Here is a 24,265-nt window from a genome sequence, read left to right as displayed (position 1 = left end):
TGTCAAAAAACATCATAGTATAGTATGGCAAAAAATTCATAGTATAGTAAGGCATAAAACCTCAAAAAATGTCATATTACAGTAAGGCATAAAATTTTCCAAAAAACGTCATAGTATAGTATGGCAAAAAATGTCAAAAAACGTCATAATATATTATGGCATGAAATTGTCAAAAAACATCATAGTATAGTATAGCAACAAATGTCATAGTGTAGTAAAGCACAAAACTTATATTATAGTAAGGCAAAAAATTGTCAATAAACGTCGTAGTATAGCATGGCAACAAATTGTCAATAAACGTCATAGTATAGTATAGCAACAAATGTCATAGTGTAGTAAAGCACAAAACTTATATTATAGTAAGGCAAAAAATTGTCAATAAACGTCGTAGTATAGCATGGCAACAAATTGTCAATAAACGTCATAGTATAGTATGGACTAAAACGTCATAGTATAGTATGGCCTAAAATTGTCAAAAAAAACGTCATAATACATTATGGCATGAAATTGTCAAAAAACGTCATAGTATAGTATGTCAAAAAACGTCATAGCATAGTATGGCAACAAATGTCATAGTAAAGTAAAGCATAAAACTTCAAAAAACATCATATTATAGTAAGGCATAAAAATGGCAAAAACGTCATAGTATAGTATGGCAAAAAATTTCAAAAAATGTCATAATATATTATGGTATGAAATTGTCAAAAAACGTCATAGAATAGTATGGCAACAAATGTCATAGTATAGTAAGGCATAAAAATGGCAAAAAAAACGTCATAGTATAGTATGGCAAAAAATGGCAAAAAACGTCATAATATATTATGGCATGAAATTTTCAAAAAACGTCATATTAAAGTATGGCATAAAATTGACAAAAACATCATAGTATAGTATGGCAAAAAATGTCAAAAAACGAAATAATATATTATGGCATAAAATTGTCTAAAAACATCATAGTATAGTATAGCAACAAATGTCATAGTGTAGTAAGGCATAAAACTTCAAATAAACATCATAGTATAGTATGGTAAAAAATGGCAAAAAACGTCATAATATATTATGGTATGAAATTGTCAAAAAACATCATAGAATAGTATGGCAAAAAATGTCATAGTATAGTAAGGCATAAAACCTCAAAAAACGTCATATTACAGTAAGGCATAAAATTGTCAAAAAACATCACAGTATAGTATGGCAAAAAATGTCATAGTATAGTATGTCAAAAAATGTCAAAAACGTTATGATATATTATCGCATTAAATTGTCAAGAAACGTCATAGTATAGTATGGAAACAAATGTCATAGTGTAGTAAGGCATAAAACTTCAAAAAACATCATTATTATAGTAAGGCAAAAAATTGTCAAACGTCATAGTATAGTATGGCAAAAAATTATCAATAAACGTCCTAAAACATTATGGCATAAAATTGTCAAAAAAAATCATATTATGGTAAGGCATAAAAATGGCAAAAAACGTCAAATTATAGTAAGGCATAAAAATGGCAAAAACGTCATAGAATAGTATGGCAAAAAATGTTAAAAAACGTTATAATATATTATGGCATGAAATTGTCTAAAAACGTTACAGTATAGTATGGCAATAAATGTCATAGTATGGTATGGATTAAAACGTCATAGTATAGTATGGCAAAAAACCTCAAAAAACGTCATATTACAGTAAGGCATAAAATTGTCAAAAAACATCACAGTATAGTATGGCAAAAAACGTCATAGTATAGTTAGGCATAAGAATGGCAAAAAACGAAATAATATATTATGGTATGAAATTGTCAAAAAACGTCATAGAATAGTATGGCAACAAATGTCATAGTATAGTATGGCATAAAAATGGCAAAAAAAACATCATAATATATTATGGCATGAAATTGTCGAAAAACGTCATTGTATAGTATGGCAACAAATGTCATAGTATAGTAAGGCATAAAACCTCAAAAAACGTCATAGTATAGTTAGGCATAAGAATGGCAAAAAACGTCATAGTATAGTATGGCAAAAAATTTCATAGTATAGTAAGGCATAAAATTGTCAAAAAATGTCAAAAAACGTCATATTATAGTACATCATAAAACGTCATACTAAAGTAAAGAGTTACAGTCGGCAATATACCTAAAATGCATGTTTAAGGACTTTAAGAGGAAGCCAGATTGCCCTGAGAGAACCCATGCAGACAAAAGAAGAACATGCAAACACCTAATAGAATGGCCACAGACAGGTCTTGAACCCAGAACTTTCCCATTGGAAGGCGAGAGCTCGAACCACTGCACTACTGACACTCCTCACAACTGAGATATTTTTCATAAGGTACAAAAAATTCATAGTATAGTAAAGCATAAAATTATCAAAAAACATCATAGTAGGGTATGGCGTAATATGTCAAAAAAAATCATAGTATATTATGGCATAAAATTGTCAAAAAACATCATAGTATAATATTGCAAAAAATTTCATAGTATAGTAAGGCATAAAACCTCAAAAAACGTCATATTACAGTAAGGCATAAAATTGTCAAAAAACGTCAAATTATAGTAAGGCATAAAAATGGCAAAAACGTCATAGTATAGTATGGCAAAAAATGTCAAAAAACGTTATAATATATTATGGCATGAAATTGTCTAAAAACGTCACAGTATAGTATGGCAATAAATGTCATAGTATAGTATGGATTAAAACGTCATAGTATAGTATGGCAAAAACATCAAAAAACGTCATATTACAGTAAGGCATAAAATTGTCAAAAAACATCACAGTATAGTATGGCAAAAAACGTCATAGTATAGTATGGCAACAAATGTCATAGTGTAGTAAGGCATAAAACTTCAAAAAACATCATATTATAGTAGGGCAAAAAATTGTCAAACGTCATAGTATAGTATGGCAAAAAATGATCAATAAACGTCATAAAACATTATGGCATAAAATTGTCAAAAAATGTCATAGTACATTATGGCATGAAATTTTCAAAAAACGTCATATTAAAGTATGGCATAAAATTGAAAAAAACATCATAGTATAGTATGGCAAAAAATGTCAAAAAACGAAATAATATATTATGGCATAAAATTGTCTAAAAACATCACAGTATAGTATAGCAACAAATGTCATAGTGTAGTAAGGCATAAAACTTCAAATAAACATCATAGTATAGTATGGCAAAAAATGGCAAAAAACGTCATAATATATTATGGCATGAAATTTTCAAAAAACGTCATATTAAAGTATGGCATAAAATTGACAAAAACATCATAGTATAGTATGGCAAAAAACATCATAAAACGTCATATTACAGTAAGGCATAAAATTGTCAAAAAACATCACAGTATAGTATGGCAAAAAACGTCATAGTATAGTATGGCAACAAATGTCATAGTGTAGTAAGGCATAAAACTTCAAAAAACATCATATTATAGTAGGGCAAAAAATTGTCAAACGTCATAGTATAGTATGGCAAAAAATGATCAATAAACGTCATAAAACATTATGGCATAAAATTGTCAAAAAATGTCATAGTACATTATGGCATGAAATTTTCAAAAAACGTCATATTAAAGTATGGCATAAAATTGACAAAAACATCATAGTATAGTATGGCAAAAAATGTCAAAAAACGAAATAATATATTATGGCATAAAATTGTCTAAAAACATCACAGTATAGTATAGCAACAAATGTCATAGTGTAGTAAGGCATAAAACTTAAAAAACATCATATTATAGTCAGGCAAAAAATTGTCAATAAACATCATAGTATAGTATGGCAAAAAATTTCAAAAAATGTCATAATATATTATGGTATGAAATTGTCAAAAAACGTCATAGAATAGTATGGCAACAAATGTCATAGTATAGTAAGGCATAAAAATGGCAAAAAAAACGTCATAGTATAGTATGGCAAAAAATGGCAAAAAACGTCATAATATATTATGGCATGAAATTTTCAAAAAACGTCATATTAAAGTATGGCATAAAATTGACAAAAACATCATAGTATAGTATGGCAAAAAATGTCAAAAAACGAAATAATATATTATGGCATAAAATTGTCTAAAAACATCATAGTATAGTATAGCAACAAATGTCATAGTGTAGTAAGGCATAAAACTTCAAATAAACATCATAGTATAGTATGGTAAAAAATGGCAAAAAACGTCATAATATATTATGGTATGAAATTGTCAAAAAACATCATAGAATAGTATGGCAACAAATGTCATAGTATAGTAAGGCATAAAACCTAAAAAAACATCATATTACAATAAGGCATAAAATTATCAAAAAACATCACAGTATAGTATGGCAAAAAACGTCATAATATAGTATGGCAAAAAATGTCAAAAAACGTTATGATATATTATGGCATGAAATTGTCAATAAACGTCATAATATAGTATGGATTAAAACGTCATAGTATAGTATGGCAAAAAATGTCAAAAAACACCATAATATATTATGGCATGAAATTGTCAAAAAACGTCATTGTATAGTATGGCAACAAATGTCATAGTATAGTAAGGCATAAAACTTCAAAAAACATCATATTATAGTAGGGCAAAAAATTGTCAATAAACGTCATAGTATTATATGGATTAAAATGTCATAGTATAGTGAGGCCTAAAGCCTCAAAAAACGTCATATTACAGTAAGGCATAAAATTGTCAAAAAACATCACAGTATAATATGGCAAAAGATATCATATTATAGTATGGCAAAAAATGTCAAAAAACCTCATAATATAGTATGGCATGAAATTGTCAATAAACGTCATAGTATAGTATGGATTAAAATGTCATAGTATAGTAAGGCCTAAAGCCTCAAAAAAACATCATATTACAGTAAGGCATAAAATTGTCAAAAAACATCACAGTATAATATAGCAAAAGATATCATATTATAGTAAGGCATAAAATTCTCAAAAAACGTCATAATATAGTATGGCATAAAAATGGCAAAAACATCATGGTATAGTATAGCAACAAATGTCATAGTGTAGTAAGGCATAAAACTTAAAAAACATGATATTATAGTCAGGCAAAAAATTGTCAATAAACATCATAGTATAGTATGGCAAAAAATTTTAAAAAATGTCACAATATATTATGGTATGAAATTGTCAAAAAACGTCATATAATAGTATGGCAACAAATGTCATAGTATAGTAAGGCATAAAAATGGCAAAAAAAAGGTCATAGTATAGTAAGGCATAATATTGTCAAAAAACGTCATAGTATAGTATGGCAAAAAATGTCACAGTGTAGTAAGGCATAAAACCTCAAAAAACGTAATTGTATAGTTAGGCATAAGAATGGCAAAAAACGTCATAGAATAGTATGGCAACAAATGTCATAGTATAGTAAGGCATAAAACCTCAAAAAACGTCATATTACAATAAGGCATAAAATTGTCAAAAAACATCACAGTATAGTATGGCAAAAAACGTCATAGTATAGTATGGCAAAAAATGTCAAAAAACGTTATGATATATTATGGCATGAAATTGTCAATAAACGTCATAGTATAGTATGGATTAAAACGTCATAGTATAGTATGGCAAAAAATGTCAAAAAACACCATAATATATTATGGCATGAAATTGTCAAAAAACGTCATTGTATAGTATGGCAACAAATGTCATAGTATAGTAAGGCATAAAACTTCAAAAAAACATCACATTATAGTATGGCAAAAAATTGTCAATAAACGTCATAGTATTATATGGATTAAAATGTCATAGTGTAGTAAGGCCTAAAGCCTCAAAAAAAAACGTCATATTACAGTAAGGCATAAAATTGTCAAAAAACATCACAGTATAATATGGCAAAAGATATCATATTATAGTAAGGCATAAAATTATCAAAAAACATCATAAAACGTCATAATATAGTATGGCATAAAAATGGCAAAAACATCATGGTATAGTATAACAACAAATGTCATATTGTAGTAAGGCATAAAACTTAAAAAACATCATATTATAGTCAGGCAAAAAATTGTCAATAAACATCATAATATAGTATGGCAAAAAATTTCAAAAAATGTCATAATATATTATGGTATGAAATTGTCAAAAAACGTCATAGAATAGTATGGCAACAAATGTCATAGTATAGTAAGGCATAAAAATGGCAAAAAAAACGTCATAGTATAGTAAGGCATAATATTGTCAAAAAACGTCATAGTATAGTATGGCAAAAAATGTCACAGTGTAGTAAGGCATAAAACCTCAAAAAACGTCATAGTATAGTTAGGCATAAGAATGGCAAAAAACGTCATAGTATAGTATGGCAAAAAATTCATAGTATAGTATGGCAAAAAATTCATAGTATAGTAAGGCATAAAAATGGCAAAAAAAACGTCATATTATAGTACATCATAAAACGTCATAATAAAGTAAAGAGTTACAGTCGGCAATATACCTAAAATGCATGTTTAAGGACTTTAAGAGGAAGCCAGATTGCCTGAGAGAACCCATGCAGACAAAAGAAGAACATGCAAACACCTAATAGAATGGCCACAGACAGGTCTTGAACCCAGAACTTTCCCATTGGAAGGCGAGAGCTCTAACCACTGCACTACTGACACTCCTCACAACTGAGATATTTTTCATAAGGTACAAAAAATTCATAGTATAGTAAAGCATAAAATGATCAAAAAACATCATAGTAGGGTATGGCGTAATATGTCAAAAAACATCATAGTATAGTATGGCATGAAACTGTCAAAAAACATCATAGTATAATATTTCAAAAATTCATAGTATAGTAAGGCATAAAACCTCAAAAAACGTCATATTACAGTAAGGCATAAAATTGTCAAAAAACGTCAAATTATAGTAAGGCATAAAAATGGCAAAAACATCATAGTATAGTATGGCAAAAAATGTCAAAAAACTTTATAATATATTATGGCATGAAATTGTCTAAAAACGTCACAGTATAGTATGGCAATAAATGTCATAGTATAGTATGGATTAAAACGTCATAGTATAGTATGGCAAAAAACATAAAAAAAAAACGTCATATTACAGTAAGGCATAAAATTGTCAAAAAACATCACAGTATAGTATGGCAAAAAAACGTCATAGTATAGTATGGCATTAGCAAAAAATGTCAAAAAACGTTATAATATATTATCGCATTAAATTGTCAAGAAACGTCATAGTATAGTATGGCAACAAATGTCATAGTGTAGTAAGGCATAAAACTTCAAAAAACATCATATTATAGTAGGGCAAAAAATTGTCAATAACGTCATAGTATAGTATGGCAAAAAATTATCCAAAACGTCATAAAACATTATGGCATAAAATTGTCAAAAAATGTCATAATACATTATGGCATGAAATTTTCAAAAAACGTCATATTAAAGTATGGCATAAAATTGACAAAAACATCATATTATAGTATGGCAAAAAATTTCAAAAAACGAAATAATATATTATGGCATAAAATTGTCTAAAAACATCATAGTATAGTATAGCAACAAATGTCATAGTGTAGTAAGGCATAAAACTTCAAAAAACATCATAGTATAGTATAGCAAAAAATGTCATAGTGTAGTAAGGCATAAAACTTAAAAAAACATCATATTATAGTACGGCAAAAAATTGTCAAAAAACATCATAGTATAGTATGGCAAAAAATGGCAAAAAACGTCATAATATATTTGGTATGAAATTGTCAAAAAACGTCATAGAATAGTATGGCAACAAATGTCATAGTATAGTAAGGCATAAAACCTCAAAAAAACGTCATATTACAGTAAGGCATAAAATTGTCAAAAAACATCACAGTATAGTATAGCAACAAATGTCATAGTGTAGTAAGGCATAAAACTTCAAAAAACATCATAGTATAGTATAGCAACAAATGTCATAGTGTAGTAAGGCATAAAACTTAAAAAAACATCATATTATAGTATGGTAAAAAATTGTCAATAAACGTCATAGTATAGTATGGATTAAAACGTCATCATAGTATAGTATGGCAAAAAATGTAAAAAAACGTCATAATATATTATGGCATGAAATTGTCAATAAACGTCATAGTATAGTATGGATTAAAACGTCATAGTATAATAAGGCATAAAACTTCAAATAAACATCATAGTATAGTATGGCAAAAAATGTCACAGTGTAGTAAGGCATAAAAATGGCAAAAACATCATAGTATAATAAGGCATAAAACCTCAAAAAAACGTCATAATATAGTATGGCAAAAAATTTCATAGTATAGTAAGGCATAAAATTATCAAAAAACATCATAAAACGTCATAGTATAATAAGGCATAAAATTGTCAAAAAACACCATAATATATTATGGCATAAAATTGTCTAAAAACATCATAGTATAGTATAGCAACAAATATCATAGTATAGTAAGGCATAAAAATGGCAAAAAAAACGTCATAGTATATTAAGGCATAAAATTGTCAAAAAACGTCATAGTATAGTATGGCAAAAAATGTCAAAAAACGTCATAATATATTATGGTATGAAATTGTCAAAAAACGTCATAGTATAGTATGGCAACAAATGTCATAGTATAGTAAGGCATAAAACTTCAAAAAAAGATCATATTATAGTATGGCAAAAAATTGTCAATAAACGTCATAGTATAGTATGGATTAAAACGTCATAGTATAGTATGGTAAAAAATGTCATAGTATAGTAAGGCATAAAACCTCAAAAAAACGTCATATTACAGTAAGGCATAAAATTGTCAAAAAACATCACAGTATAGTATGGCAAAAGATATCATATTATAGTAAGGCATAAAATTCTCAAAAAAACGTAATAGTATAGTATGGCAAAAAATGTCATTGTGTAGTAAGGCATAAAACTTAAAAAAACATCATATTATAGTAAGGCAAAAAATTGTCAATAAACATCATAGTATAGTATGGCAAAAAATTTCAAAAAACGTCATATATATTATGGTATGAAATTGTCAAAAAACGTCATAGAATAGTATGGCAACAAATATCATAGTATAGTAAGGCATAAAAATGGCAAAAAAAACGTCATAGTATATTAAGGCATAATATTGTCAAAAAACGTCATAGTATAGTATGGCAAAAAATGTCACAGTGTAGTAAGGCATAAAACTTCAAAAAAACATCATAGTATAGTATAGCAACAAATGTCATAGTGTAGTAAGGCATAAAACTTAAAAAAACATCATAAATAAAGTATGGTAAAAAATTGTCAATAAACGTCATAGTATAGTATGGATTAAAACGTCATAGTATAATAAGGCATAAAACCTCAAAAAAACGTCATATTACAGTAAGGAATAAAATTTTCAAAAAACCTCACAGTATAATATGGCAAAAGATATCATATTATAGTAAGGCATAAAATTCTCAAAAAAACGTCATAATATAGTATGGCAAAAAATGGCAAAAAACGAAATAATATATTACGGCATAAAATTGTCTAAAAACATCATAGTATAGTATAGCAACAAAATTCATAGTGTAGTAAGGCATAAAACTTCAAAAAACATCATATTATAGTAAGGCAAAAAATTGTAAATAAACATCATAGTATAGTATGGCAAAAAATGTCAAAAAACGTCATAATATATTATGGTATGAAATTGTCAAAAAACGTCATATAATAGTATGGCAACAAATGTCATAGTATAGTAAGGCATAAAAATGGCAAAAAAAAGGTCATAGTATAGTAAGGCATAATATTGTCAAAAAACGTCATAGTATAGTATGGCAAAAAATGTCACAGTGTAGTAAGGCATAAAACCTCAAAAAAACGTAATTGTATAGTTAGGCATAAAAATGGCAAAAAACGTCATAGAATAGTATGGCAACAAATGTCATAGTATAGTAAGGCATAAAACTTCAAAAAACATCATATTACAATAAGGCATAAAATTGTCAAAAAACATCACAGTATAGTATGGCAAAAAACGTCATAGTATAGTATGGCAAAAAATTGTCAAAAAACGTTATGATATATTATGCCATGAAATTGTCAATAAACGTCATAGTATAGTATGGATTAAAACGTCATAGTATAGTATGGCAAAAAATGTCAAAAAACACCATAATATATTATGGCATGAAATTGTCAAAAAACGTCATTGTATAGTATGGCAACAAATGTCATAGTATAGTAAGGCATAAAACTTCAAAAAACATCACATTATAGTATGGCAAAAAATTGTCAATAAACGTCATAGTATTATATGGATTAAAATGTCATAGTGTAGTAAGGCCTAAAGCCTCAAAAAACGTCATAATATAGTATGGCAAAAAATTGTCAAAAAACATCACAGTATAATATGGCAAAAGATATCATATTATAGTAAGGCATAAAATTCTCAAAAAACGTCATATATATTATGGTATGAAATTGTCAAAAAACATCATAGTATAGTATAGCAACAAATGTCATATTGTAGTAAGGCATAAAACTTAAAAAAACATCATATTATAGTCAGGCAAAAAATTGTCAATAAACATCATAGTATAGTATGGCAAAAAATTTCAAAAAATGTCATAATATATTATGGTATGAAATTGTCAAAAAACGTCATAGTATAGTATGGCAACAAATGTCATAGTATAGTAAGGCATAAAAATGGCAAAAAAAAACGTCATAGTATAGTAAGGCATAATATTGTCAAAAAACGTCATAGTATAGTATGGCAAAAAATGTCACAGTGTAGTAACGCATAAAACCTCAAAAAACGTCATAGTATAGTTAGGCATAAGAATGGCAAAAAACGTCATAGTATAGTATGGCAAAAAATTCATAGTATAGTATGGCAAAAAATTCATAGTATAGTAAGGCATAAAATGGTCAAAAAAAAGTCATATTATAGTACATCATAAAACGTCATAATAAAGTAAAGAGTTACAGTCGGCAATATACCTAAAATGCATGTTTAAGGACTTTAAGAGGAAGCCAGATTGCCCTGAGAGAACCCATGCAGACAAAAGAAGAACATGCAAACACCTAATAGAATGGCCACAGACAGGTCTTGAACCCAGAACTTTCCCATTGGAAGGCGAGAGCTCTAACCACTGCACTACTGACACTCCTCACAACTGAGATATTTTTCATAAGGTACAAAAAATTCATAGTATAGTAACGCATAAAATGATCAAAAAACATCATAGTAGGGTATGGCGTAATATGTCAAAAAACATCATAGTATAGTATGGCATGAAACTGTCAAAAACATCATAGTATAATATTTCAAAAAATTTCATAGTATAGTAAGGCATAAAACCTCAAAAAACGTCATATTACAGTAAGGCATAAAATTGTCAAAAAACGTCAAATTATAGTAAGGCATAAAAATGGCAAAAACATCATAGTATAGTATGGCAAAAAATGTCAAAAAACTTTATAATATATTATGGCATGAAATTGTCTAAAAACGTCACAGTATAGTATGGCAATAAATGTCATAGTATAGTATGGATTAAAACGTCATAGTATAGTATGGCAAAAAAAACATAAAAAAACGTCATATTACAGTAAGGCATAAAATTGTCAAAAAACATCACAGTATAGTATGGCAAAAAACGTCATAATATAGTATGGCAAAAAATGTCAAAAAACGTTATAATATATTATCGCATTAAATTGTCAAGAAACGTCATAGTATAGTATAGCAACAAATGTCATAGTGTAGTAAGGCATAAAACTTCAAAAAACATCATATTATAGTAGGGCAAAAAATTGTCAAACGTCATAGTATAGTATGGCAAAAAATTATCCAAAACGTCATAAAACATTATGGCATAAAATTGTCAAAAAATGTCATAATACATTATGGCATGAAATTTTCAAAAAACGTCATATTAAAGTATGGCATAAAATTGACAAAAACATCATAGTATAGTATGGCAAAAAATGTCAAAAAACGAAATAATATATTATGGCATAAAATTGTCTAAAAACATCATAGTATAGTATAGCAACAAATGTCATAGTGTAGTAAGGCATAAAACTTCAAAAAACATCATAGTATAGTATAGCAACAAATGTCATAGTGTAGTAAGGCATAAAACTTAAAAAAACATCATATTATAGTACGGCAAAAAATTGTCAAAAAACATCATAGTATAGTATGGCAAAAAATGGCAAAAAACGTCATAATATATTATGGTATGAAATTGTCAAAAAACGTCATAGAATAGTATGGCAACAAATGTCATAGTATAGTAAGGCATAAAACCTCAAAAAACGTCATATTACAGTAAGGCATAAAATTGTCAAAAAACATCACAGTATAGTATAGCAACAAATGTCATAGTGTAGTAAGGCATAAAACTTCAAAAAACATCATAGTATAGTATAGCAACAAATGTCATAGTGTAGTAAGGCATAAAACTTAAAAAAACATCATATTATAGTATGGTAAAAAATTGTCAATAAACGTCATAGTATAGTATGGATTAAAACGTCATAGTATAGTATGGCAAAAAATGTAAAAAAACGTCATAATATATTATGGCATGAAATTGTCAATAAACGTCATAGTATAGTATGGATTAAAACGTCATAGTATAATAAGGCATAAAACCTCAAAAAACGTCATATTACAGTAAGGCATAAAATTTCAAAAAACCTCACAGTATAATATGGCAAAAGATATCATATTATAGTAAGGCATAAAATTCTCAAAAAACGTCATAATATAGTATGGCAAAAAATGTCAAAAAACGAAATAATATATTATGGCATAAAATTGTCTAAAAACATCATAGTATAGTATAGCAACAAATATCATAGTATAGTAAGGCATAAAAATGGCAAAAAAAACGTCATAGTATATTAAGGCATAATATTGTCAAAAAACGTCATAGTATAGTATGGCAAAAAATGTCAAAAAACGTCATAATATATTATGGTATGAAATTGTCAAAAAACGTCATAGTATAGTATGGCAACAAATGTCATCGTATAGTAAGGCATAAAACTTCAAAAAAAGATCATATTATAGTATGGCAAAAAATTGTCAATAAACGTCATAGTATAGTATGGATTAAAACGTCATAGTATAGTATGGTAAAAAATGTCATAGTATAGTAAGGCATAAAACCTCAAAAAAACGTCATATTACAGTAAGGCATAAAATTGTCAAAAAACATCACAGTATAGTATGGCAAAAGATATCATATTATAGTAAGGCATAAAATTCTCAAAAAAACGTAATAGTATAGTATGGCAAAAAATGTCATTGTGTAGTAAGGCATAAAACTTAAAAAAACATCATATTATAGTAAGGCAAAAAATTGTCAATAAACATCATAGTATAGTATGGCAAAAAATTTCAAAAAACGTCATATATATTATGGTATGAAATTGTCAAAAAACGTCATAGAATAGTATGGCAACAAATATCATAGTATAGTAAGGCATAAAAATGGCAAAAAAAACGTCATAGTATATTAAGGCATAATATTGTCAAAAAACGTCATAGTATAGTATGGCAAAAAATGTCACAGTGTAGTAAGGCATAAAACTTCAAAAAACATCATATTATAGTATGGCAAAAAATGTCATAGTATAGTATAGCAACAAATGTCATAGTGTAGTAAGGCATAAAACTTAAAAAAACATCATATTATAGTATGGTAAAAAATTGTCAATAAACGTCATAGTATAGTATGGATTAAAACGTCATAGTATAATAAGGCATAAAACCTCAAAAAAACGTCATATTACAGTAAGGAATAAAATTTTCAAAAAACCTCACAGTATAATATGGCAAAAGATATCATATTATAGTAAGGCATAAAATTCTCAAAAAAACGTCATAATATAGTATGGCAAAAAATGGCAAAAAACGAAATAATATATTATGGCATAAAATTGTCTAAAAACATCATAGTATAGTATAGCAACAAAATTCATAGTGTAGTAAGGCATAAAACTTCAAAAAACATCATATTATAGTAAGGCAAAAAATTGTAAATAAACATCATAGTATAGTATGGCAAAAAATGTCAAAAAACGTCATAATATATTATGGTATGAAATTGTCAAAAAAACATAGTATAGTATGGCAACAAATGTCATCGTATAGTAAGGCATAAAACTTCAAAAAAAGATCATATTATAGTATGGCAAAAAATTGTCAATAAACGTCATAGTATAGTATGGATTAAAACGTCATAGTATAGTATGGTAAAAAATGTCATAGTATAGTAAGGCATAAAACCTCAAAAAAACGTCATATTACAGTAAGGCATAAAATTGTCAAAAAACATCACAGTATAGTATGGCAAAAGATATCATATTATAGTAAGGCATAAAATTCTCAAAAAAACGTAATAGTATAGTATGGCAAAAAATGTCATAGTGTAGTAAGGCATAAAACTTAAAAAAACATCATATTATAGTATGGCAAAAAATTGTCAATAAACATCATAGTATAGTATGGCAAAAAATTTCAAAAAACGTCATATATATTATGGTATGAAATTGTCAAAAAACGTCATAGAATAGTATGGCAACAAATATCATAGTATAGTAAGGCATAAAAATGGCAAAAAAAACGTCATAGTATATTAAGGCATAATATTGTCAAAAAACGTCATAGTATAGTATGGCAAAAAATGTCACAGTGTAGTAAGGCATAAAACCTCAAAAAAACGTCATAGTATAGTTAGGCATAAGAATGGCAAAAAACGTCATAGTATAGTATGGCAAAAAATTTCATAGTATAGTAAGGCATAAAATTTCAAAAAAAGTCATATTATAGTACATCATAAAACGTCATACTAAAGTAAAGAGTTACAGTCGGCAATATACCTAAAATGCATGTATAAGGACTTTAAGAGGAAGCCAGATTGCCCTGACAGAACCCATGCAGACAAAAGAAAGAATTGTATAGTACAGTAAGGCATAAAAATGATAAACAACTTCATATTAAATGTGCCGTCAAAATGTGATAAAACGTCATAGTACAATAAGGCATAAAAGAGTCAAGAACGTCATAGTGTAATATGGCATAAAAAGTCCTATAAACCACATAGGATATTACGGCGTAAGAAAGTCATGGCATAGCATGTCATAAAAATGTGAAAAAAGTCACAGTATAGTATCTCACAAAAATGTGAAAAAGAAGTCATAGTATAGCATTGCATAAAAAAGTAGAATAACATCATAGTATGTTAAGGCATAAAACATCATAGTATAGCATAAAAATTAAGCTTAGTGAAAGTTAAGTCAGGAAGACTATCGACTATCTCCTTGCGAATGCCTTCTAAGTGAGTAGCACAATTATCTAAAGTCTTCACCTGTCACAACCTTACATGTCGGCCTTCAGCCAATCACCTGTAAGCTGTCAAACTCTAAAACTGTCTCTCTTTCTCTGTCATTCAACTGTCATTTCAGCACAGCGAATAATCTGCAACCCACCTCCACCCCTTCTCCACTTCAACCATGGACACCAGACCATCTCCAATCAAACCATCCAATCAGAAGTTCCCACATCAAGACGTTCCCTTTCCCAAGCTCCATTCCTCATCACCAGCACCAGTGTCTAGACTACAGGGGAAGATTCCTCTTATTGGAAGGACCTTAAACCTATGGATCTTGTTCATAGTGATCCACTTCCTGCCGGGGTCTAAGCACCAAACTCTATTACTTCTGTTCACAATAAATTTCATTTTACTTTAATTCTCATACTCTCTTGTTCTTCTAATTAGTCTCTCCTGATTGAAATGTGAAAAAACATAGTATAGTATGTCAAAGAAATGTCATAAAATGTCATAGTACAGTAAGGCATAAAAATGTCAAGAACGCCATAGTATAGTATGGCATAAAAATGTGGAAAAAAAGTCATAGGATAGTATGGCATAAAAATGTCATAAAAAGTCATACTATAGTAAGGCAAGTTAAGAAAACTTCATAGTATAGTACAGCATAAAAAGTCATAAAAACATCACAGGATAGTAAGGCATAAAAACGTCATAAAAATGTCAGAGTATAGTAAGGCATTCGAGTCACCAATAAACCTAATGTGCATGTCTTTGGACTGCCATAAGAAGCCAGAGTACCTAGAGGGAGCCCACACAGACACAGGGAGAACATGGAAACTCAACACAGAAAGGCCACAGCCTGGGGTTTGAACCCAGAACCTTTTCACTGTGAGGCAACAGTTCTTAACACTGTATCACCAAGCCATCCCATGAATAAAAACGTCATAGTATAGTAAGTCATAAAAAAGTCATTAAGGCATTAAAATGACATAGCATAGAGAGGCATAAAAACATATTTGTCATCTTTTTTTCAACGTTAGCCAGGGTTTTGTGTGCTTCTGAATTCCTCTGCTGATAACAGAAATGTTTGTGGTGAAATATTTGAAAAGAAAAAGTCAACAAAAATTCTAAAAGTTAAATTTAGATTGTCAGAGCATTTACCATGAAAAAGTATCTGTTTCAGTAATGGATTGTCCAATTAAAATCTACCTCTGAGATGTATGATAATGTTAATGTCAAATTAAATAGCTTAAAAATAATTATATGGTGTAAACCTGAAAATAGGAATACTTTCAAATCTGCAAACATAACATGGTATGAATTACTGGCTGGTAGTGAGACTGATTCATGGATTTTAACTCAGTTTACTGATTTAAATCAAAACACAGCCCTCAAAGTGTTAACAAACCATAAGAGATACATAACTTTTAGCATATTTCTGCTGCTTGTTTCTACTCAGACATCTTTGTATATCATGAAGGCGTTTTACTGTTCACTTCACTTTCATGAGATGATCATCATCGCTACCAGTCAGCAACCCATACCACCTCCTGAATGTTTCCTTTTAATCGACAAGAAGCTACAGTAATGTCTGCATTCTAACCTTCAAGGACAAAGCTTAAAAAGAAATACCACTGAAGTCTAAAAGTTAAGAAAGAAAAAAGAAAGATCAAATCATTGCCCAGTTTTAATGTGCTTCAAGACTAGAGTTGTTTGAACTACTTTAGCCCATTTCCCATTACAATGGATTCATTGTAAACAGTAGAAAAAATTATTTAATCGATTATGTCGTCGTCTCTCTCTATTTGGGCCGTCTGATACAGTCCTCTTTCTAACTCAATTTGACTACGTCAGTTTGTTCACAAACGCTGCTGAAAGGCGGCAGAAAATTCAGGACAGAGCCTCAGTGAAGATAGTGCTGACATCACTTGCTTGACTTCTTAGTATTTTAGGCTGAACTTGGAAGACCTGCAAGACCAGATCTGCCACAATAATTAAGACAATCAAAATAGAGATATTTGTTTTAATAGAGATCATTCTCTGTCAATCCATTATAAAATAGCAATTAAAAACTTTTAAATTCAGATATTTACATATAAACAAGTGGCTGTGCAAAATTTACAAGATATTGGCAAAAAGCATCATATTTTGACATATTTATATACATGAAAAATAAGACAAATTTTCTCAATTTGAACTTGTCAATTGATAAATCTACAAATAGCAAACTTAAGTATATACAGTAATAAAATTTGCCCATAAACATTCTTTCATAAAATGACAAAAGGTATAAAGACCAAATTAGTATGTGCACTAAAAATACAAAAAGTTATAAAGTGGGTATGTTCATATGATCGACTAGTTTTAGAAAACTGATCTGTCAAAGTGCAATCCTTGTTCTGCATTTCATGCCCATGTTTTCCAAACATTACCAACATCATTTATTAAAATGTAAAAATGTGGATGCACAACTTAAAAATGCGTGATTCACTTAAAGAACTGCGATCAAAACATTACTGGGTTTCATTTCTCCATATTCCCATTTCTTAAAATTCACATTATAGCACATATGTGACACAGCATGAAGACTTTACATCACTAAGAGCAACTTCAGTTCCAGTTTAGACCATACTGATATACTGACCGTTTTGATTTGTTGAAGTAACATTAGGCAGCCACATATGTCCATTCTTCTTTTTTTTTCTTTTTAAATGGTACAAAAAGCAAAGAACAAATGTGTTTGAGATGGACGATCCATCACAGAAAATGTCCTGCCCAAATACATTTTAACCAGAAGTTACTTCAACATCTTAATTGAAACAAGTCTTTGTCTGACATTTGTAAAAGGCAGGAAAATGACTTGATAGCGTGGCTTCTTGGTAACATTATGCAAAAGCACAGAGCCAAATCCAGATAATTATTTTCATAATGTGAATGTTTCATTATTCTTGGATCTTCTAAATAACTCGTCAGATAGCTTGCCACCAGGATATTGACAGAAAGCCAGTTGAATTTTTTACCATTGCTGAAGAAATTACTGGAAACAGAACAAAATCATTTAAAAATGTTTGATAGGGATGTAAAGTATACTAAGTCTGTGTAGCAAATGTGCTAGAACCTGAATAACAGCGTGTGTCAGGAGCTCTCACTGTTCAAATACCAACACCTGCTATTACACCATGCACAACACATATAAATAATAATTTTTGTTTCCAATCAAGCAAAGACAAAAAAAAAAAAAAAAAAAAAAAAAAAAAAAAAAAGCACACATCCTACAAATCTGGAGAGAACTGTTGGATAGATGAAGTTACTTGAAATGAACAACACATTCTAATCCATATGGCTGAGAAGGAAGAAGGCAACTGATCAGAAGACAAGACTTGTCAAGATTAATCTCTGTAAAACAATCCACAGGCATTAAAATGGTGTTTTAAAATAGTAGAAATGTGTGATAAATTAAAATCTCTGTTAAAAACTTAAATAAACAGAGTGTTTACGTTAACATGGTCAAGAAAATTAGCATTACTGCAGTTTTGTAAAATCAGGCTGCACCTGAATGTTGCACATTAATCTAACATGGAACCAATTCGCAGAGATTTGCTGCTACAACCCAGATATCAGTGCAAGGACACTGACAAGGTTTTCAAATCTGAAGTGCCCAGTTCAGTTAGAGATTTTTCTTCTGTGCAGCATGAGGCAGTGCATGAGGGAAGTGTGGTTGAGTGCAACTGGTCTCTGAAGAGCAAACTGAGCTGAGAGGCACGCTGAAATCAGGGCCAAGTTCCAATATTTGCTCCATTTCTGCGCTGAAAATACAAAAGGCCTGTGCTCGAAGAGGCTTTTAGAAGCTGATGTCCCTTCAGTGTTCCACATAATTCTCTTCCCATAGACAAACGTCTCTTCATTCAGCAGTGGGCAATCAAAGAATGTACCGGTAGAGACGATCTGAGCTGACAGTCAACTCTGCTTCCTTAATGCCACTGAGTAAGGTTAGTCATTTTAATGTGGATGTTATTTCAGGAAGCCTTTATAGAGCAGGTGTGAGTGACTGGTCCCTCTTTCATTCTCCAGGCAGAAGAGCAGGTCCCTGAGGTTGACTCTGGTGATACGCTGTCGCATAAACTGTCTGGACCCTGCTCCACCAGAGACTCCAGGTTGGGAGGGCCCTGACCCTGAGCCCTGGACGGTGAATTGAAGCAAACACAAGATAGATATTTAGTCTTTTATTGAGCTTTGAGAATTTGAAAAAACAAACAAAAAAAAAGCACAACTTGTCTGTGTCCAAAGGTTCCATATTCCTCACCTCTGCACTGTCACCTCTAACAGGAGAGTACATTTTCCGTTTTTTCCTGGGGCCAATTGCTGCCAACGCCGTTAGGTTGGCTTCTCTCTGCCTGATCTGAGCCAGCTCCTGCTGCTGCATCTGGAGCACAGGTAATAACATAGATGAGTCTCACAGTCCACCTCATCATAATACTTCACAACAAAAGCAATCACTCAGTGACTCATGGCAGCATATGTTTACCTCTTTGGCCTTCTGTTTAAGTCGGAGCTGCTCGGGGTCCTCTTGCCGAGACCGAGACTGCAATAATGTAGAGGACATCTTAATATTTCAAGACGGATATGTTCAATTCATTCAATCAATTGTTTTATTTATTCACTCACTCAAAGTTAGCATATCTGCTCTCTAGCAGGCGAGGAAATGTATACTAATGACACTGTCCTGAGATCACTCGCCCTTCTATATGCAGTTATGATAGTGCGTCAATGATATTGTATGTCCTTGCCTATAGACAGTGGGGACTTTACGCAGCACTACTTAAAGTCTAGCCTAGCCTAGGATTGTTACCTTGGCAGCCTTCAAGAGGATCTCTCTCTCCTGCTCTTCCTTCCTTTGCTTCTCCATCTGATCCAGCTGCTCGAAGAATTTGAGCTGGGCTCGCACGTCGCTCACTTGCTCACACCGCTCGTCCTCCTGAATGTTGAATGAAGTTAAGGACAGGAAGATACAATAAGAGAAGCTGGAACAGAGTAAATTTCAATGGGTCTTGCCAACTCTAAAATTACAGTGATTAATTATCACCTTGAAGGTTAAGTTCTTCTGCTGTGCCACTTGTGACACCTTTTCTAGCAGGTTTTGTAGTCGATGCTGTGTAGCATGCGAAATGAAGTTGATCACATCTGTTCCCAATTCGCTGACACCAAACTTCTTTCCTGTAACAACAGGAGTGTGGATAAAGATTTAGTGAGTGAGACAGTGTCAACCTTTAAAACCAAGAACATGCTGTACGTGTTCACGTGTCTCACCAATCTCAAGAGCTCTCCGAGTGAGTGAAGAGGTGGACAGGAAGGCCTCATCCTTACAGGAACGAGTCATTGTGCCAACAAGCTCAGAGTTGGTTGCTAAGATACGGGCACTCTCCTCTGACAAGTTGACTCCTGCCATGGAGGCCACATCATTGATATCATCATCATCCCTGGATGAAATGGAAAGTGATGAGAGACATAGTAACATCAACACAATTTGCACCTTTTTTTGTTTGACATCTCTGAGATACTGAGATCTCTTTGTCGTTTGTGTACATTTATACAAAATGATCTAAACAGGTTTGTTCAGTTGCAGCTGTGTCCTATAACTAGAAAAATACCAAAACAGCTAAAACAATGTAAATACTGAGATAATTCATCATGCACCCTAAAAACTGTCTGACCAAAAAACTACACTTATAAAACCATCAGTGCAGTTCATATATCAAAGCAAGACACACAAATGCTAAGTGCCCTCTAGTCATAACATAAAAAATATATTGGACAAAAGGATCGTACCATGGGACATGAATGTAATGAAAGCAACAAGGACTGCACCAATTTAAGACCATCTACTTTTTCTGAAGATCCTAGAATCAAATATGTGCACACAGTGGTTTTAAGGTGGAACAAAACGTCCATATCAACAGTCATCTGATGAGACGAAGAATTGAAAGAAAACATCTTTCAGAGAGACACTGTGGTCACTCTGATTTGTCTCAGCAGTTTAAAAGTCTGTGCCGTGACACTTCCTGTTTTTTTTTCAGTATATCCAAACACACAATAAAATTGTTCTCATATATATTTACATGCTACCTTCCTGGGCACCTCGATCACATCACAATGTTATGCTCACATTTTTGTCTGACTGTATAAACCAGTTTTTTAGTTACACCTGTACAATCTAGTGCAATCCACAAAACTGCCCTATAATAAATCCAATCTGTGTCTGTATTTATTAATAGTGATTTCTCTCTGGGACATTAATGCTTTACTCTGTCTTTGTAAATGCAGAAATATGTTCAGTTTTTCTTGACAGAGAGGAGTAACTACCACAATATATTACGCATAACCGCTTATGTTTATGAAGTCATTATTTAAGAATTGCTGCATTAATTAGCAAATGTGACTACAAACACAAGGGTGACAAAATAGGAACAAAAACCAGGACAATAAACTGACACACTGAAATTCTGAAATTGACCAAAGACAGTTTTCAAGTACAGTTTTTAAACTGACAGATTTACATTACAGCCTACATCAGTAGTTACAGCTGTACTGCTGAATGAATTCAGGACACAAATGTACAAATGTTTGGCTCAACACTCAAGAAAATCACAAGGACTTCTGGTTTTCAGTGAACAGGTTGTAGAATATTCAGATTATATTACAATGTTTGATTGAGAAAACCTTGAACCTGGTTAGATCATGTTACACAGCTCCTGAAAATGCATCACTTCATGTTGGTTTTCCTTTTCTTTTAGCTCTATATGGCTGAGGCTGGATGCTTTCTTCTAATTTCCAATTTTACTGACTCAGTTTTACATGGTGCACAGTGAATCTGTTTGTGCAGTTGCTTGAACAGCTTTCTGAAGCGTTTTTGTTATCTTTTGCCCCCATGCCAATGCACAAGGCCCTAACAGGGTGACTTTATCATATCACTGTGTAATTTTTATTGCAAGAAAATGGGTTTTGCCTCAACATGAAAATTTATGCAGCAAGGTTAACCAGAATCGAATGTCATCTTCCGCTGTGTGGAGGTGTCTGTGGTATGTTTGTAGTACATGTTGTGTTTCTGCTGTTCAGATGTTATGTTAAAAAAAAATGAATCCAGACACACAAACAGATGAGAGTAGGATGACATGTTGATTGTATAAAGTATACCATGATGGTGAGAGTGATATGACTAGTAAATGTAAATCTGACTCTTGCTCTGGTATTGATAAATAAAGCATGACTACCTATGCTTTATAAGAAAAACACCTTCTTTTGATATCCCTGAAAATACAAGGGATGCAACTAATAATTACTTCAGTTCTTTATTAATCTGATTAAACAATTTATAGTTTGGGCTATAAAATGTCAGAAATTAGTGGAAAAAATCTGATATTTTATATTGTTCACAATAAATACATGCTAAAAAATCTTCACAATTTCTAACTGTGAAGTAGTGAATGTTGAAAAATGACTCAATGACTCAATTATCAAAATGCTTGTCGATTAATTTTCTGTTCTGTTTGACAAACCAATAACACTAATCATTCCAGTTCTAAAACACGTGCCAAATTTATTTTGCACAATGTAGAAAAGTGTAGGTTTGCAATTGCTAACCACTGGATGATAGTTCCAACGTCAAATATAATAATAAGATAATTATGTAAATTCTCAGTTGGTTTTGAAAATGTAAAGTACTGAAAATATGTTACTAAACCTCTAAAACTCCTTCAATACAGACTATCTGGACACTGATATTTACGCAACATTTATCTGAATGTGTCACAGACCTGAAGGTTCCCCCTCCTGCTTCCTTCAGCTTGTTCTTCTGAGCAGCAGTGAGAGGAGCCTGACTGACTACTTGTACTCCTTTGGCCCCTGAAGCCAACGTCTGCTTCACTGCTGAAACTAACAGTGACAGAAGCAAGTTCAGATTTTTGCTGCTATCTGAGCAGAACACAATGTAATTGCAGTTAAAATTGTAAGTATGCAGTTTAAAACATGCACAGAGTAACAGGTTGTTGAAGCAGGAGCAGCAGCTCCTCTGCTGATTGCAAAGAGATGCCAAAAAGCTTATAGCACCTGGTATTCCCAGGCGGTCTCCCATCCAAGTACTAACCAGGCCCGACCCTGCTTGGCTTCCGAGATCGGACGAGATCGGGCGTGTTCAGAGTGGTATGGCCGTAGCGTGAGTGAGCGCGACAAATACCCTCTTTAAACATGACGATCATGTCCTTCATGCACGAAGCTACTGTTTATGTCTATCGCAGGAGCCTTTCCTTTTCAGCGTTTGCTTGTTGCTTTGGCTCTCAACATGTCAACTTTGTACATTTAATTACAAAAAGTGTCTTTAACATTGTGATCTGTGCTGTCCCGTCCCCAAAAGTTGCAGCCAGGTGCAGTGTAACAGGTTGTTGAAGCAGAGCTAGCGTGCGTCCTCTGCTGATTGCAAAGAGATGCCAAAAAGCTTACAGCACCTGGTATCCCAGGCGGTCTCCCAACCAAGTACTAACCAGGCCCGACCCTGCTTGGCTTCCGAGATCGGACGAGATCGGGCGTGTTCAGAGTGGTATGGCCGTAAGCGAGAGGGAGCGCGACAAATACCCTCTTTAAACATGACGATCATGTCCTTCATGCACGAAGCTACGTGTTTATGTCTAGCGCAGGAGCCTTTCCTTTTCAGCGTTTGCTTGTTGCTTGGCTCTCAACATGTCAACTTTGTAACATTTTAATACAAAAGTGTTTTTACATTGTGATCTGTGCTGTCCCGTCCCCAAAAGTGCAGCCAGGTGCAGAGTAACAGGTTGTTGAAGCAGGAGCAGCAGCGTCCTCTGCTGATTGCAAAGAGATGCCAAAAAGCTTACAGCACCTGGTATTCCGAGGCGGTCTCCCATCCAGTACTAACCAGGCCCGACCCTGCTTGGCTTCCGAGATCGGGCGTGTTCAGAGTGGTATGGCCGTAAGCGAGAGGGAGCGCGACAAATACC

At 31.7% G+C, this 24,265-nt stretch overlaps 1 protein-coding gene, 2 non-coding genes and 1 pseudogene across 3 annotated transcripts; all 4 read right to left on the bottom strand.

Moving 5' to 3' along the window:
- Window positions 1-17,266: 17,266 nt before the first annotated feature.
- On the bottom strand, window positions 17,267-23,265 carry LOC130171552 (transcription initiation factor TFIID subunit 4). Its single transcript, XM_056380005.1, has 7 exons — window positions 23,069-23,265; window positions 20,565-20,734; window positions 20,341-20,471; window positions 20,107-20,232; window positions 19,783-19,839; window positions 19,561-19,680; window positions 17,267-19,436 (listed from the first exon to the last, which is right to left on the bottom strand). The coding sequence occupies exons 2-7, from the start codon at window positions 20,701-20,703 to the stop codon at window positions 19,269-19,271; spliced, it is 741 nt and encodes a 246-aa protein (XP_056235980.1). The 5' UTR covers window positions 20,704-20,734; window positions 23,069-23,265; the 3' UTR covers window positions 17,267-19,268.
- An 83-nt stretch (window positions 23,266-23,348) lies between these two features.
- LOC130174848 (5S ribosomal RNA) lies at window positions 23,349-23,466 on the bottom strand. Its single transcript, XR_008828651.1, has one exon. It is a non-coding gene; the product is annotated as a 5S ribosomal RNA (ribosomal RNA).
- Window positions 23,467-23,743: 277 nt separating this feature from the next.
- LOC130174843 (5S ribosomal RNA) lies at window positions 23,744-23,861 on the bottom strand. The gene has a single exon (XR_008828650.1). It is a non-coding gene; the product is annotated as a 5S ribosomal RNA (ribosomal RNA).
- Window positions 23,862-24,135: 274 nt separating this feature from the next.
- On the bottom strand, window positions 24,136-24,243 carry LOC130174762 (5S ribosomal RNA; annotated as a pseudogene).
- Between the last annotated feature and the right edge of the window lie 22 nt (window positions 24,244-24,265).

Source organism: Seriola aureovittata, chromosome 1, assembly GCF_021018895.1.
Source record: "Seriola aureovittata isolate HTS-2021-v1 ecotype China chromosome 1, ASM2101889v1, whole genome shotgun sequence".
In the NCBI taxonomy this organism is placed as follows: Eukaryota; Metazoa; Chordata; class Actinopteri; order Carangiformes; family Carangidae; genus Seriola; species Seriola aureovittata.
This window is presented reverse-complemented; position numbering and strand designations above follow the sequence as displayed.